This window comes from Apteryx rowi, unplaced genomic scaffold (genome assembly GCF_003343035.1).
Source record: "Apteryx rowi isolate R43461 unplaced genomic scaffold, aptRow1 scaffold_44, whole genome shotgun sequence".
NCBI classification, from domain to species: domain Eukaryota; kingdom Metazoa; phylum Chordata; class Aves; order Apterygiformes; family Apterygidae; genus Apteryx; species Apteryx rowi.
In genome coordinates this window covers 3728006-3742176 of record NW_020450694.1, presented here as the reverse complement: position 1 = coordinate 3742176, position 14171 = coordinate 3728006, and the positions used below count along the sequence as shown (strand labels likewise).

Here is a 14171-nt window from a genome sequence, read left to right as displayed (position 1 = left end):
TCTGACAGCTGGGAAGTCCTTTCCCTTGGCATATAAAAGCAGAGATTTTTGCCTAATCTTATGACTCTGGGAGCTGGGGCTTACACAGAAACAGCAATTATCAGGAGAGTTTGCTACTCAAAAAAAAAGAAAAACTTTGTAAGAGTGAGTTATTGTTTATTCTTCATTCTCTCCCCTGTAATGAGATATGCTTCACTATAGATTCATAGTGCTGGTCTTATTTCTGCCCAAGAGTTTGGTCCCCCATGTATGTAAAAATAACACAGTAATCCAGCTTGTCTCAAGCAGAATGATTCCCCACGGGGTAAAACAGATTAAACTGAGCAAGCGAGCAGAATATTTTAAAATGGAATAAAAATTTCAGCAAAAGGAAGAAACTTCTGAAAAAACACCCACCAGCCCTCTCCTGTTCTGGAAAGTCAAAGCCCTCATCAAGCAGAGCAAATAAAGTTAATTTCAATTAGAATAGATTTGCATACATTTAATTCTGCTTACAAACAACAACAGCTTTACAACAATCGATACGCTGAAGTCTACCGGGGATATTTAGCTGCTTGCTGCTGCAAATTTCCCTGCAGATGGCATACCTTGGAGACCAGCCGCGCGAGCGGAGGGACTACCGGCATTCCTAAATTCTGGCAAGGGGGCGTCAGCCAGGACCAGCGCACCCCCAGCTCCGGCTCCCTCTGCACCGCGGGGGTCCCGGCTGCCGAGCGGAGCCGCAGGATGGGGCAGCACTAGCAAAAGCACGGTCCTGCCCGGGGCAAAGCCCCAGCGGCGCTGCCAGCTCCCGGGGCCGCTGCTGCGCTGCCCCACGCCCCATGCTAGGGCTGTGCTCGAGGGTTACGGGCCTGGGCAGTGGGACCATCCATGCTGTGCCTGGCTCTGAGACGAACGGTTAAAACCTGCTCCAAGCAAGCCCCCTTCCTTGCTGAAATTGTATTTCGCATTGTTTTCACATTACACTTCTTTAGCTTTGCAGCATCTCACGGTGCCCGCCATGGTGGCACCTAATATTCCCTTCTATTGCTGACACCTGAATATAAAATGATGTTCTAGCAGTTAAGCTCTCCGGTTATTTGAATTTAAGTTTTAAATTATTACAGATAAATGCTATTAAAAATTGATTGAAAAATCTTATTTTCATTGCTAAATCAGGGAGACTCCTGTAATGGAACATTTTGATTTGACACGCAGAAACTCTCAAGTGGTAATTTTCTAAAAGGGAATGTTTTCCTATGTTTGTCTTTTGCTTTATAGTATTTAGGAAGTATTATATTTGTTCCATTCAGAACAAAATTACATTTTGAAATGTCAACCTGAAGAAGAGTTTGCCTGTGAAAAGCAACTATTTCTTCAAACTGTATCAGCTGCCCTAATAAAAGCTATTTCCTTTCTCTACAGTCCTTGCTTCACTTATGTCCTTAGACCATCATAGCTGCACCAATGCTACCGCTACAGCGTTTACTGCAAAACAGAAATGCAGGTTTTCCATCAGCTCTGCTTATAACAGATGTTCTTAAATGCCGTATCTGATGCCTGCACGACAATGAAATATGAATTCCTGTGTCTCAGGCCAGTATAACAATGGCCACGTCTGGGTACTGATGAATTGAAAACATATTTGTTTTTCTCCTCCGTAATAGCAAAATACCAAGAGTGGATTTTTTTTTTTTCTCCTTAGGACAGTAGGAAATCAACATTTTCAACAGCTATGTGGAGACAAATTCAGTTATAAAGAAGCCTCGCCTAGAGAAAACCAGCAATTTATGACTGCGGACAGTGAGAGGGAAGGTATATTAGACTTGCTTAACCTAAATGCAAATAAATAAATAAATAAATAAATTCTGTACCCATCATCATCGCAGCTGCTTGCCTTTTATGTTACATCCTTTTTTCCACCTTTCATCTGTTCATGTCTTTTTTAAAGAGGGACCAGCCTTGGTCACTTGACATTGAGCAGCTGGGGCTGGTGGGGGAAGCCCATGGTAGGTTCCCCCAATTCTCTCCCAAATCCAGCTATTTCCAGCTCAGGACGATTCCCGAGCCAGATGTGGTCTATCTGTTTTGGGGCCATCACTAGGTTTCTCCTCCCAGGACTTCTCCAGTCTTCCCCAGAGTGCGGGGAGGCTTTCTGCCCCCACAAAGTGCTGTGTTCAGGATCTTTAACGGCTAAAATGTAGCCTGTCATTTTGCAAACAAACACAGGGCTTGTGTGCGAAGAGCAGATCCTAGCAGAACCTCTCATGAATCCTCTGTGTACAAGGAGCTTTAGAGCAGTATTTATAACCTTTTAAAATTTTAATTTAAACATTGACAAAACCATGCTACTTTCTAATTAAATCATACTTTCTCCCAGGGATTTTAATTTCAAAGTAATTTATCAGATTTAAAGATCCTCAAAACATTTTGCATGTTTTCCTTTCTAACCTGCCATGCCCGCTGATTTATTTTTCTTATTCGCAAGCAGGAGGATTCATTAGTCATTAAAGGAGTGGGTGGGTTGGGGGGGAGCAAAAACGGTTAGTGATTATGAAAACAAAAAATCAGAGCTGTAAGAAGCATATGTTGGGATCGTAATCCTGACACCTCTGTGTCTCAGCAAAGCAGCTAGTAATTGTACTGTAATGAAATGTTCTTGTTTGATAACCAGTTAATTAGAGAAGACAATTATTCCAAACCCTGCTGACGCCCACGGATCTGCTCCGTGTCGCGCAGACACAGAATGACAAGAGTAGCTGTTATCAGTAACCTCTGCATCCCAGCCTGCCTGCTTTAAAAGGAACATTGTTTTCTAATCCAGGAGAAGGATGAAAGGAACCCAGACTCTCCCCAAAACCGCTCTCCTACTACACCCAAGGGTTTGCCTTGATTTTACAAGGACAAAGTCAACCGAGCCCAAGTGAAAAGGCCTCAGCTGGAAGCCTACATTGAGTTTGGGGATTTTACTTCAAAAAAGAGAAGGACCAACCCAAGACAGTCCAGGGTAGAGATGAAAGGTGTGGTAAAGGTCATCACAAAGAGAGCTGAAAAACTCAGTTTATTTAGTTAGGAGGCGAGAAGACTGAGAGGAGACCACAGTCTCCAAGTACAGTGCAGCAGAGAAGCAGGCAATAAACAATTCTCTACATCTACTGCAGATAGGAAAATAAGCAATAAGCTTAAATTGTAACAAGGGAAATGTTGGCTAAGGAAGAAGAAAGTGTTCCTAACTGTAAGGATAATTAAGCACTGGAAGAGATTGCCTGGGGAGATGTGTAATCTCCACCACTGAAGGTTTAAGAACAGATTAGGCACATATCCATCAAGAATGGCTTAAGTAGAAGTGATCCTGACTTCAGGCAGCAGTATGGTCTGGTTGACCTTCTAAGTCTCTCCTTGCCCTCCTTTCTATGATTCCATGATTGTTTTTTTTCCCCCAAATGTCCAAATTTGGATTTTATTTGGCTTGAAAATCTGGAGGGTTTTTCTTGTAACTATTATACACTTTCCTTCAAGATAACTCTTGGGAGCATCATAATGTATGACTTTGATATATGATGACTTCAAAGTGCATCCTTATTGCAAGGTAGTGTCTGTCACACCACCTTCTGCTTTGCATTTGGCCGCCACATGGTCATCTGAAATGCATACAGCATATATGGCTACGTCATCCTCTTATTCCCTCCCAACTTTTCCTCACCTCCTTGCACTCTTCTCAGTATTACACTTATTCCCTTCTTGAGGAAGGCTCAATCTGTCCTTCCCCCCATTAAAAGTAACTAATCAGTCAGGTCAGAAGAGCAGTCACACATCCGTGGGAACAGGCTCAGGGAGCTGCCACAGAGATAGCCAAATGAAGCAGCAGGGCCGGTTTCCTTCAGAGCATGGCCCCAGAGCAGGATGTTCTCCTCTGTCTACATCTCTGCACATTTCCATCAGTCTAAGCCCCAAACGGCCCAGCCCCAAGGCCTACAATCTTGGACACATCCGGCACTTGTCAAGGATGCCCATCAGGAAGCTGCTGTTCAAGCAGTGCTCCATGTCCTCAGGCCTTTCCAGCTAGGTAATGGGAGCTCTGGAATATCCGACACCCTTGAGGACACCTACATGGAAGGCTCTATTCATACAGTTTTAGGAGAGCTACCACCATAATCCCAGATGGAGAAACAGTTTTGTGAAGCAGTTCTTTGGAGAATGAATGGATAAACCCATACACAAGTAGTAACCACCACTGACTAAAGTTTCCTGAAAACAATCTTGCTTTCCTCTGACATGACTTCATTGTGTCACTGGCATATAAGTCACATATCACTCCATGCACTGATACATGCATATCCCAAGGACAACCCACAGAAGGCGACAGCTTGCAAAAAAAAGCAGAGGAAGAGTTGTCTCCTTCCCCATGCACAAAATCTATTGCTGCTACTCACAAACCTCAAAAACACAGCCTATATTTTAAGGGGGAGCCTATATTTTTAGGGAAGGAGAACTATGCACCAATAAGTATCTCCTGAAAACTAGGCTAAACCCCACCCCAGCAAAGCAGATCCTTTTTCTAGCTGTTGGTGACGGATGGCTACTCATCCATCAGTTGGGACATAAGAATAGAGTAAGACCTGCCAGTCTCACACAGTGTCTGGGAGCAGATGCTTAAGCAAAGCATATATTATGCAAAGAGCATAAGCAATGGGGTGATCCTTCAAGCACTGCAGGCTCGTACGTGGGAGCCATGTCGCCCAGGATAGGTAGGGTATGTGTACTGCATGCTGGGCTGGATGCACACGTGTGTACACATGCAACCATGAGAAACTGTAGTCAGGCATTAGAAAATATCCACATCACAGAGCAGGCCAAGGAAGTAACACTGCGGATGGAGTTGAGGAACCCAGCAGATAGACAGGAGGCTGCCAGCTAAAGCATGTTCACATGGGGCAGGAAGAAAAATAAAAGGCTCTCACAGTCTTCCCTTTGCCAGAAGGAGTTATTTGGGGAGAGTGGGGCTGGTGGGAGGAGGGTGACAAATCCAACCCATAACCTCTTAGGGGATGCAAAGGACACAACGCGCATCCTCCACACCTCTGATTATGCTCTCCAAGAAGAGAATTCACCCTCCTGGAGTTGTTTTTAACAGCAGTCCATCCCCTCACATCTTCCCCATCATTATTCTGGTCTTCACCAGGCCTCTCTTTCCACCGTGCCTGGGATCGGTGCTGGCATTCCCCAACACGCAGCCATCCTTCAGGTTCGGGAGATGCTGAAACCTCCTTCCAGGCCAGGGCAGCTGTTTGGCCCCTTCCAGCCCATCCCTGCCAAGGCTTGGGGGCAGCAGCTGGGACCTGCAACCGGCATTAGCTTCACCTCCAACAGGTTTCTGCAGCAGTGCTGTAACTGGGCAACTCTATGGCCAAGCTGCTTTGCAGTGCCCTGACGCATGCAGCTCCCACAGGATCCCTTCTCTGTGATAGCTCTGTTCTGACACAGCTTTACAGCTGGCCTCAAACTCATGTGTCCTGCCACAGACACATACCATGTTCTGTCACTCGGTGATGTATCAGGTTCAATGAGCAGATGTATCTGATTAGATGGGTGATCTATTGTTTTCTGCTGAGCGAGTAATTTTTCTGTTGGGTAATTTATCCCTTGAGTATGAACACTGTATTACTCTCCAGGCTGTGCATTTGTACGGAAAAATCACATATGCATTTTGCCACAGAGTCACTTAGCATTACTGAACAGGTCCTGCTGAAGGAGGGCTGCCATGAGCTCAAACTCGCTCTACTACCTTTGTGTCCCCAGTGAATCCCCAGATTCATAAATTCAATCGGAAATGCTGATTTTGTCTTCTGTCCCCTTTGACGTGGTCATACGCGTGAGGATGGGAAGCCCTAAATTAACTTGGGGTTCATCCACCAGGTTACTCAGAACTTCTTGATGACTCTGCTCTGAGTTTCCAGGATCTAGGGAAACATCAACCCAATGACTTTAATTTGTTGCCAGGCTTCCTAATGAAATGCCTGTAGGTTTAAATGCCGACACAAGAAAAAAAGCAGGTTCCAGAGCCTTCTGCAACTTCCTGCTCTAGCTGCTATCCCCTGTGCTCCATTACCACGAGGCTCCAGATCGATGATGGTTCCTTTGCCCCAGAAGACAGTGGGGAATGGGAAGATGATCAGTGAGAGACAAGAGAACCAGCAGAGAAGAGAAAAGCCCACTGGCAACTTGTCAACATGCTCCAGAGAGTTTCCTAGACTTACCAACCAGATAAAATCTCCCTGAGTGAGGACAGCCACCCACAGCTAAGTGTCACCTGCTTTCAAGTGGAGACTGCCTGCACAAGGGTTGACCAGCATGAAGAAAGGATGGGAGCCGGGCAGCAGCTCTGCTCGGTGGTATGAGCTGTAACCTGGCTGAGTCCAGGGCCGGACCACTGCGTCCGTGCCAGGGCAAAATCCTTCCTACCAAATTAGCAGGGTTTGTTCCAGTCGAGGGCTCAAATCATTCTGGTTCGTGTCAAATCAGGCAGTTCCTTTAAACCCCTCTGGATAACGCTGTGAATCTAGTTTATATGTGTTAATGGAAAAAATAACGCCGAGGCATGGGATTCTGTGAGCCTTGAACGGGGAACTGGAGCCGAAGGAGGATTACAAAGACAGGTACCCCGTTTGATGATAATGGCTGAATTAGCATTTCACTTTCTGCTAAAGTATAAGCTATCTCTACAGGAACAGCTGCTAAACTATTTGCAAAGTTCAAAGACTATGTATTAATTTTTTTTTCGAGTCACATTCTTTAGATTCCTGTGCAAGCTTCTTAGAAAGGGCCATGCCAGCTGTTGAAGAATGAAGATTACAATGTCCTGCTAATGCAGTGCCGGAGATATTTAAAGTTGTTATTATTTATTATTATTATTATTAGCACATGGCCACACTGGAAGGGGTTAAAGTGGGGAAGAAAACTGTGCGACTTGCTGAACAGGTGTCCTTGAGCAGCACTCAAGGACACGGAGATTGCTAATCCTGTATTCCACAGCATGATCAAATCACCAGGCAACAGATATAAATAAAAAAAGGCAGGAAATAAGGAAATTTAGATACAAGTGTGTCAGAGGGAAAATGAAGATTCATTGTGAAGCGGCTGGGAAGAGAAGAAGAAGAAGGAACAAAATGACAAAGGCACAAATGATAAACCAGTAAGAACGAACGAACGAAAAAAAAGCCTCTCTGTGAAATGCATGTCTGTGACAGCAGCAGCCAAATCAAAGATGTTCCTAGATTATACGGTTTCTTGCATAATATGCATTCTGGTTCCCATTCGGTGTTTGTCTTCCAGCTAGCGCGCAGGGAAAAAAACATATCTGAAATGGGACGTGAGCAACCTTTATTTTGCCTGTTTCATCAGGAGGAGAAAGCAAATTTGCTTTGTGGGAGCAGCGGCACCTGTTCAATGGCAAATAAATAGCTGCGGCTTTGATATTACAGTGCATATAATCATTAGCAGCACAAACGGCGGAGGATTAACCCTCCGCAGACCAGCCTGGGGTATCTGGCAGATGGATGGTGTCTGGTTTCGCTTTGCAGAAACTCTCCATGCAGCGTCCCCTGAACGAATGCCTGCTGCATGGCATGGGGCCACCTTGCCTGTCCCCACTGGCACGATCGCTAGGACCCCTTGATGCCCTGCCTGATGTCAACAGGCACCACAGAGCGGGGCGGATGGATCGACATCGCCGCGATGCAGCGGGGCACACGCGGGGAAGCTGTGGACACGTGTTAGAAGATCTCAAGTCAGTAATAGCTTGGCTGAGGTCAGCTACGCATGGATTTACCAGCTTGCTTCAAGCCCTTCTCTGGTTGCTCCCCTCTTGCCATCTTCCTGGCTGTGCCCTGACAAGGCAAGAACTTAAATGTATCTGGGGCTGAGGGGATACTATGACCCTTGGAAAGTAAAAAATAAGGTTTACAAACCTCCCCCGAGTTGCACCAGGTCAGAGCAGCTGGGGAGAAGCCCCTGGGTGTTACCCTGTCATGAAAAGCAGATGCTGCAGGGACGTAAACAGCAGCTTAGAAACAGCGTGCTGGGGCTGTGGTCCGCAAATCAGCTGTGCAGGGAGGCGATCCCCCAGCCGGGTCCCTGATACCTCCCTGGATAACTGGGATGTAAGCGATCCACGTTTGGACCGCAGCCCAGCCCTGGCATCACACCCTGTGCTCTAGCCTCAAATCCATTCTCTTCTCTCATGCTAGGACGAGGGGAGGCTTTCTTGAACTAAAACCTGGGTTATAATTGAGTACAAACGTCCAGATTTGGCTTCCTGTGTGTCTGCTTTGCCATGGCTGCGTTGGGTTTTCCACCGCTTGCCTTCTGCACTGTCTTCTGCAGATGACAATCTGCCTCCTCACGCTTTAGACTGTCGGCACTTCTCCCTGAGATTTCATCTGCCTTCAGGATGACAACACGTAGAGTTATAGGAGCCTCTCAAAAAAGGTATTTCAAAATGTGGTTGTCCCTACAGCTAGGAGCACAGCATCAGGTGGAGTCCTTCCATTTCCTGCTGGAAAGGACCCTCCCATCTCTGTCCAGAAAAGTCCTGTTGGATGATGAACTGAATGATGGCCTGGTCCAGCAAGTGCTGGGAGTCTGGATTCCCAGCTTCCAGGTATATTTTGGCCAGTTCCTATGCCGCCTCGTAGCTGTCTTCCTCAGGCACCTTCCCCCCAAGACGTGCCAGAAGAGCGCCTAGCGAGGAGTGCTTGCAATAATGATGAATGTATGCATCGCAGCCCAAAATCCTTGGGAGAAAGGATCTGCTGTACGTCTTAGGCACCGTAAGCTGTTTTCATGTATTAAAGACATTTTCTTAATTTAATGCATCTTCTTTCTGCATTGTATTGGCTTATGAAGCTAAGCCAAATTGACTAGGGATGCTGGCAGCTGGGGCAGCAGAGAGCAAACAGGGACTAAATAAACTATCATCCAGCCAAACCCTTCCAGAGTGAACGTGCCCCATCACACAAACCGGCAATACAGTCCCAGAGCCAAAGATAAATAGCGTCCTTCCAGGCAGAGTCCCAGGCAGGGAGGGAGCTGCGGGAGGAGAAAAGTATACAGATGGAGACAAAGCCAGGAAGTTAATATTTAAGCATTCAGACAAGGAACAAATGACTTAATTAAATCAATTACAGAAGGAGAAATGGAGCCACTTATAAAGCATGTGTAAAGAGGCAGCAAGGCTGCTACTATCTCAAGAAAGAAAGAAGGGAGAGTTAGCAGGGAAGATAAACGGACTGGTTTAATCCATGCTGTTAATTAAGAGCCGAGCATTTGCACTGTGCTGAGTCAGGGTCCGACCAGCAGTTCCATTATATAAACCACATTTTCAGCTGAGTTCAGCACCCAACCTACAGAGATACTTCTGCAGAGACAGACTGAGATGTTGGGAAGGATGAAAGTGGGGAAAAGAGGTGAATAAAAGCCTGGACAGGTTCTTCCATGCTTCTGTACCTCCAAGGTGGTTTGGGTTGGTACGCCACAGCTTGCACCAATACCCAGCACAGGTGCAACCCTTGCCCCTGTTGAGTTTACCTCTGCAGCAGGATCGGGGCAGACCTGCTGCCCAAGAAGATGTTCTTCCCTTCTTCAGCACATGAAAGTCCTGCTCAATCTTCCAGCGATCCAAAGGATTTTTTGCAAAGTGCAGGAAAAAAGCGCCAGGAAAAAAACTCAGGTGGATGCTGATGGCCACAACGCTGCTGAGGGCTTGCAGAAAGCAGGGCAGGAGAAGTGGAAATGGTGCAGAGAAGGAAAAGGAAGTATCGGGAAAACTTCAAAGCAACACTTTGCACTGTAGGGAGAGTCAGAACGGATCAGCGAAAAGGCTTTCCTCCTGGCAGATCACCTCCCACACACCCCCTGCTCGGAGCAGGGTGGAAAGCAAGGCGATTTCCTAGCACGACTTCCATTTCAGTGATTTTTTCCTCCCTGCTGCTCCCTACCCAAATCCTGGCTGCGGATACCCAACGAGAGATGGAGCAAGCCCGAAGTTGTCAGCCTGGCTTTAAAAGAAGGGCTCGGTGCTTATGGGAGGATCATCAATTTAAGCATGTTTGGGTTTGGAGACTCATCACAGACAACGTCAGATCTCTCTCTGCCTGATAAAAAGACATACTTGCTACGTAAAGTGTTCCCTGGGGTTTTCTCTACAGGCAACAAGCAATTACAGGCTTTTGTAACAGCTCACAAGAACAGCTAAACCAGAACCTAAAAGTCTCCATGTGAACCAGACTGAAAGCTGTTGACAGCTATAGGGCAGGAAGGTTTCGCCTGCGAGACCACTTCAAAGATCTCCTTCCTAAGCTTTTAAAGCCTTAACATTAGATTTCAGGCCAGTGATGCAGAGAGTTAATAATTTTTAGCAGTTTACAGTCACTCCTTGCAGGTTAATAAGCAAACACAAAGTCATCTCCCATCTAAGGACACAAAAAGCCTGTGCCAAGGAAAGACTAGTAACGTTTTTACAAAATATGTTCTTATCAAGAATAATTAGTTGTCAGAAAAGCTCAGTCTCCCCCATGGAACAACAGGGATTTTCCTAAAAAGGCCAGAGGCAAAGCAAACTCAGTGCATCCTCCCGGGGACGGGCCAAGAGTCAGGACTCCCGGAGACCCACCTCTGACCACTCCGGGAGCGAGACCTGCATCAGCTTACTGCCGCCTCGGAGGTAACCTGGGTAGCTAAGGATAGCGCGCGGGGTGATCAAGATCACTGCATATCCTGCGCCAAGGCGAACTGCTCAGGAACTGCACCAGGGAGGCTCCAGCGTGCAACAGCCGGCCGGTCGGCTGGAGCCTGGCACATCCCTGGAGCGGCGACTGCCCGCGCACCGCGGCGCAACGGAGCTGTGCTGCAGGACGGACCGGCTGGGCTCGGCCAGCCGGGGTGCAGGCCCGTCCCTGGCACGCTTGCTGCAGGAAACCACAAGGACTCTGATTGCAGCTAGATTAAGTGGCCCGCAGCAAGCAATGAGCTTTCCGGGACAAGCGCATCGAAGCCCCGCTCTGATTCACTGCAGCCGCTGCGCATGGGAAGAGCCGCTCAGCAGGACCCGAGATCCGCGCACGGGGGAAACTTCATCCTGCTGGAAGTGTCCGAGCGCCAGGTCACATAATTACGGCGCAGAATCGGGGCCGGGGAGCTGTGCATGCAAAGCGCTCGAGCACCGCTTCAAGTGGCGGCGGGCACTTCAGCACCACTCCTGAAAATAGCCTCCGTTTCTGTGCACACGCTTTAGCCTGCTCAAATCCCTGGCTATGTTCCTGACATGCTGGGGGAAATTTGGGCCCTCCGCACCATGGAAAAATACATTCCTGCAACTGAAAAGAAAATCGGATCGGTAACTCACTTGTTTTTGTTCTTCTCCCAAACTGTCCCACATGGACGCGACAATTTTCGATACATCTCCAAAGGTAGCATTCGGGTTTTGCCCTTTGATAGCTGCTTGCGTGTCTCTGAAAAACAGGGCGTACGCGGACACGGGCTTCTGGGGCTCGTTGGGATCCTTCTTTTTCTTCTTCTTTTGGCTTTTGGGCTTTTTGCCCAGGTCTGTTGATGGTCTTTTCTCTCCAGTGACCTGTAAAACCAAGAGGAGCCCCTTAATGCTCAGCTGATAGCAGTCTGATACCAGACCCTCCTGGAGGACGCTAGTGAAAGGGGTGGATGGAGCAGGACGGGGGCGGAGGAGGACTTGCTCTTCCCCCCGGGGACCCTCCGGGACCACTGCGCAAACCGTCGGTGGGTGCCCAAAGCACGGGCAGGCTGACAGGAGCCATCCCGGCACGCAGGGCGAGCGCCCGGCTTCTCCGTCCCCTTTCCCAGCGCATTCCCGGCTGCTCCGGGGCTCATCCCGCCTCCTCCCGCTCCCGCCCTCTGCGCCCGTCTCGCTGGCCTGAGCCTGGCGGGCAGCCCGCTGCTTTTTGCTGAATTTGCTGCACTTAGGCTGGATAAAATCGCCCGATGGGCAGCACTTTCCTCCCCGCGCACCCGGCAGGCTTCAGCGCTGACGCCGCGCTGCCAACCCGGCACACGGCAGCCTCTCGAGCCTCCCGCCAGCCCGAGCAGCGGCTCTTTCGCCCCTTGCTGCTCCTGTCGTCACCGCTCCAGAGCTAGCCACCGCGTTAGCCAAGCCGGTGTCCCGCGGGGCCGGGGGCGAGCGTCCCCAGGCCACGGCAGCTCCCATGTTCAGTGCCCGGCAGAGCCGGGCTGCGCAGTGCTGGGATCCGCCTGCCTGCCCCCGGCCCGCGCGGCACACGGGCAGCCTCCCCGTCGGAGAGCTCGGCCCTGGCGCGGTGGCCAGGCGTAGCCGCTGCCAGGCCCGCTCCTGCACGCTTGTCCTGCGGCGCCTCCGTCCCCTCCCCGCCTCCGCCCCGCAGCACGAGCTCGCCCTCTCCTCGAAGCCCCCCCATCCTCCTCTGGGATCTCTCCACATATTTTGCTTCCCAGACAGATCCTTTCAGCAGTCCCCGAATTTTTCCAAACACTGCTTCCGCACAGATTCTGATTTCCAGCCCTCTGGAGTTATAATCCCCTTTGCAAGCTCCTTCTGACTTTCCTCCCTGTGCCGGCGTCTCTGTCCCCATCCGGAGGCAGGAGGATCGCAAGCGCGGACAAAGCGGCACCGCAGCAGTACAGGTGTTGGCCACTACCCTGGGGTCATCCAAAATTTGAGAGGGAAGTTGTTTCACCTTGCTAGTGCCCAAGTGCCCCTATCAGCAGGGAAAGGCACGCGGGAATTAAAATATTTTCAATGATCTCATCCACTAAATACTTTGCATGCGCTGTTCACTCTTTACGACACATCCAAACGACTCGATACGGCTGTATCTGCGCTCGGCATCGTGCGGGCGGCTGAACCGAGGGATAGCACGGACAGAGGCAATATCGGCTCATCGCCAGGAGCTGGTCAGCAGGAGCCGCTGTCCCTGGGCTGGGAACCGAGACACCAAAGCGGCAAACAGACATGTTCCCAGTGAAGGCAGTATGGAAAGGAGAGACTATGGCTCAGGCCCTGCCAGGATGCTCCAGGCGGCGTACCGAATATATGAGACTGTGCGAGCCGATCTGCGAAGATGTGCAAAGGAAAAGACCCCTGAACAGTACCTGAACGTGCACCAAAGGTCTCAAAGCACTAACTGTGCTCAGTGGCAGCTTACAACATGGAGAAGTACCATTATCCTTATTTTATAGTGGAGAAAAGCCTAAATACGCCAGGGATGAAGCACACCCGGGGATAAAACCAGCAGCTACCAATTGCCCACTGCAATCTGGATCTCTAGTTCCTTGAGGGCAAAGAACGTGCTAGCATCTCCGCTTGCCAAATCCCACTGTGCTCAGATACCACCTTGCTTAGTGACTGTATTGCTTAAGGAGTTCCTGCTCTACCAGGCGGATGCTAATTATGTTACTTAGAAAGTGGCCCATTCGATCAGTAAGAGTTAAATACATGTGTGTGTATACGTATATATATATACACATGTATGTATGTATGTATGTATGTATATTTAAAATTGACAGTGGTCTGAACATTGGGCCACTGAGAGAGTGAGTGTGGGAGCAAAAGGTCTTTGTCCTGATGGATTCGCTGATTTGATTGTGGGCACTGGAGCGCCTGGAAGCTCCACGATTTAAGAGGATTCATTTCGGCCGGCACAGGCCAGGCACGAGGAGGAAAGGACAGCAGCACTAATGTTCTCCATTCAGCCGCTCTTGACCGGTCATTAAGTCCAGTATCAGCGCAATGACATTTGTCAAACAGACAGTGACCATTAGTAAATGAGCACAGAGACCAAAAAAATTACATTTAATTTGAAATTGCCCAATTGGGCTTGAATTGGAGGCCTTGAGGTGAAAGGCCATCTTATTAGGAGAAAAAAATTCGTAACAGGGCTTCAGTCTATTAGCAAGTGAGATGGTATCTTAACTAACCGTAATCCTGTTTGATTCACCTAAGTGCTGTGGGGGGGCCCTGTTCTCTCTGAGCCAGGGAAGAAGCCGACAAGAGCCTGCAATGCAAGAACAGCCCCACCACAATTTTGCAATCAGTCCTGTTTAGGCAGCACCCAAATGAGAATGGCACTGTGTGGACACCTAAAAGACAAGGGGTGCACAGAGTTGGCAGTTTCTGTGCCCCAGACCAT

At 48.8% G+C, this 14171-nt stretch overlaps 1 protein-coding gene across 7 annotated transcripts in view; it reads right to left on the bottom strand.

Moving 5' to 3' along the window:
- Positions 1-14171, bottom strand: part of TOX2 (TOX high mobility group box family member 2) — a 168758-nt gene that overhangs the window by 17940 nt on the left and 136647 nt on the right. For all 7 annotated transcript variants that reach the window (XM_026076820.1, XM_026076823.1, XM_026076825.1 and 4 more), the window contains one exon: positions 11381-11608. In XM_026076820.1, the coding sequence (XP_025932605.1) occupies positions 11381-11608 (228 nt within the window). The remainder of the gene's footprint in view (positions 1-11380; positions 11609-14171) is intronic.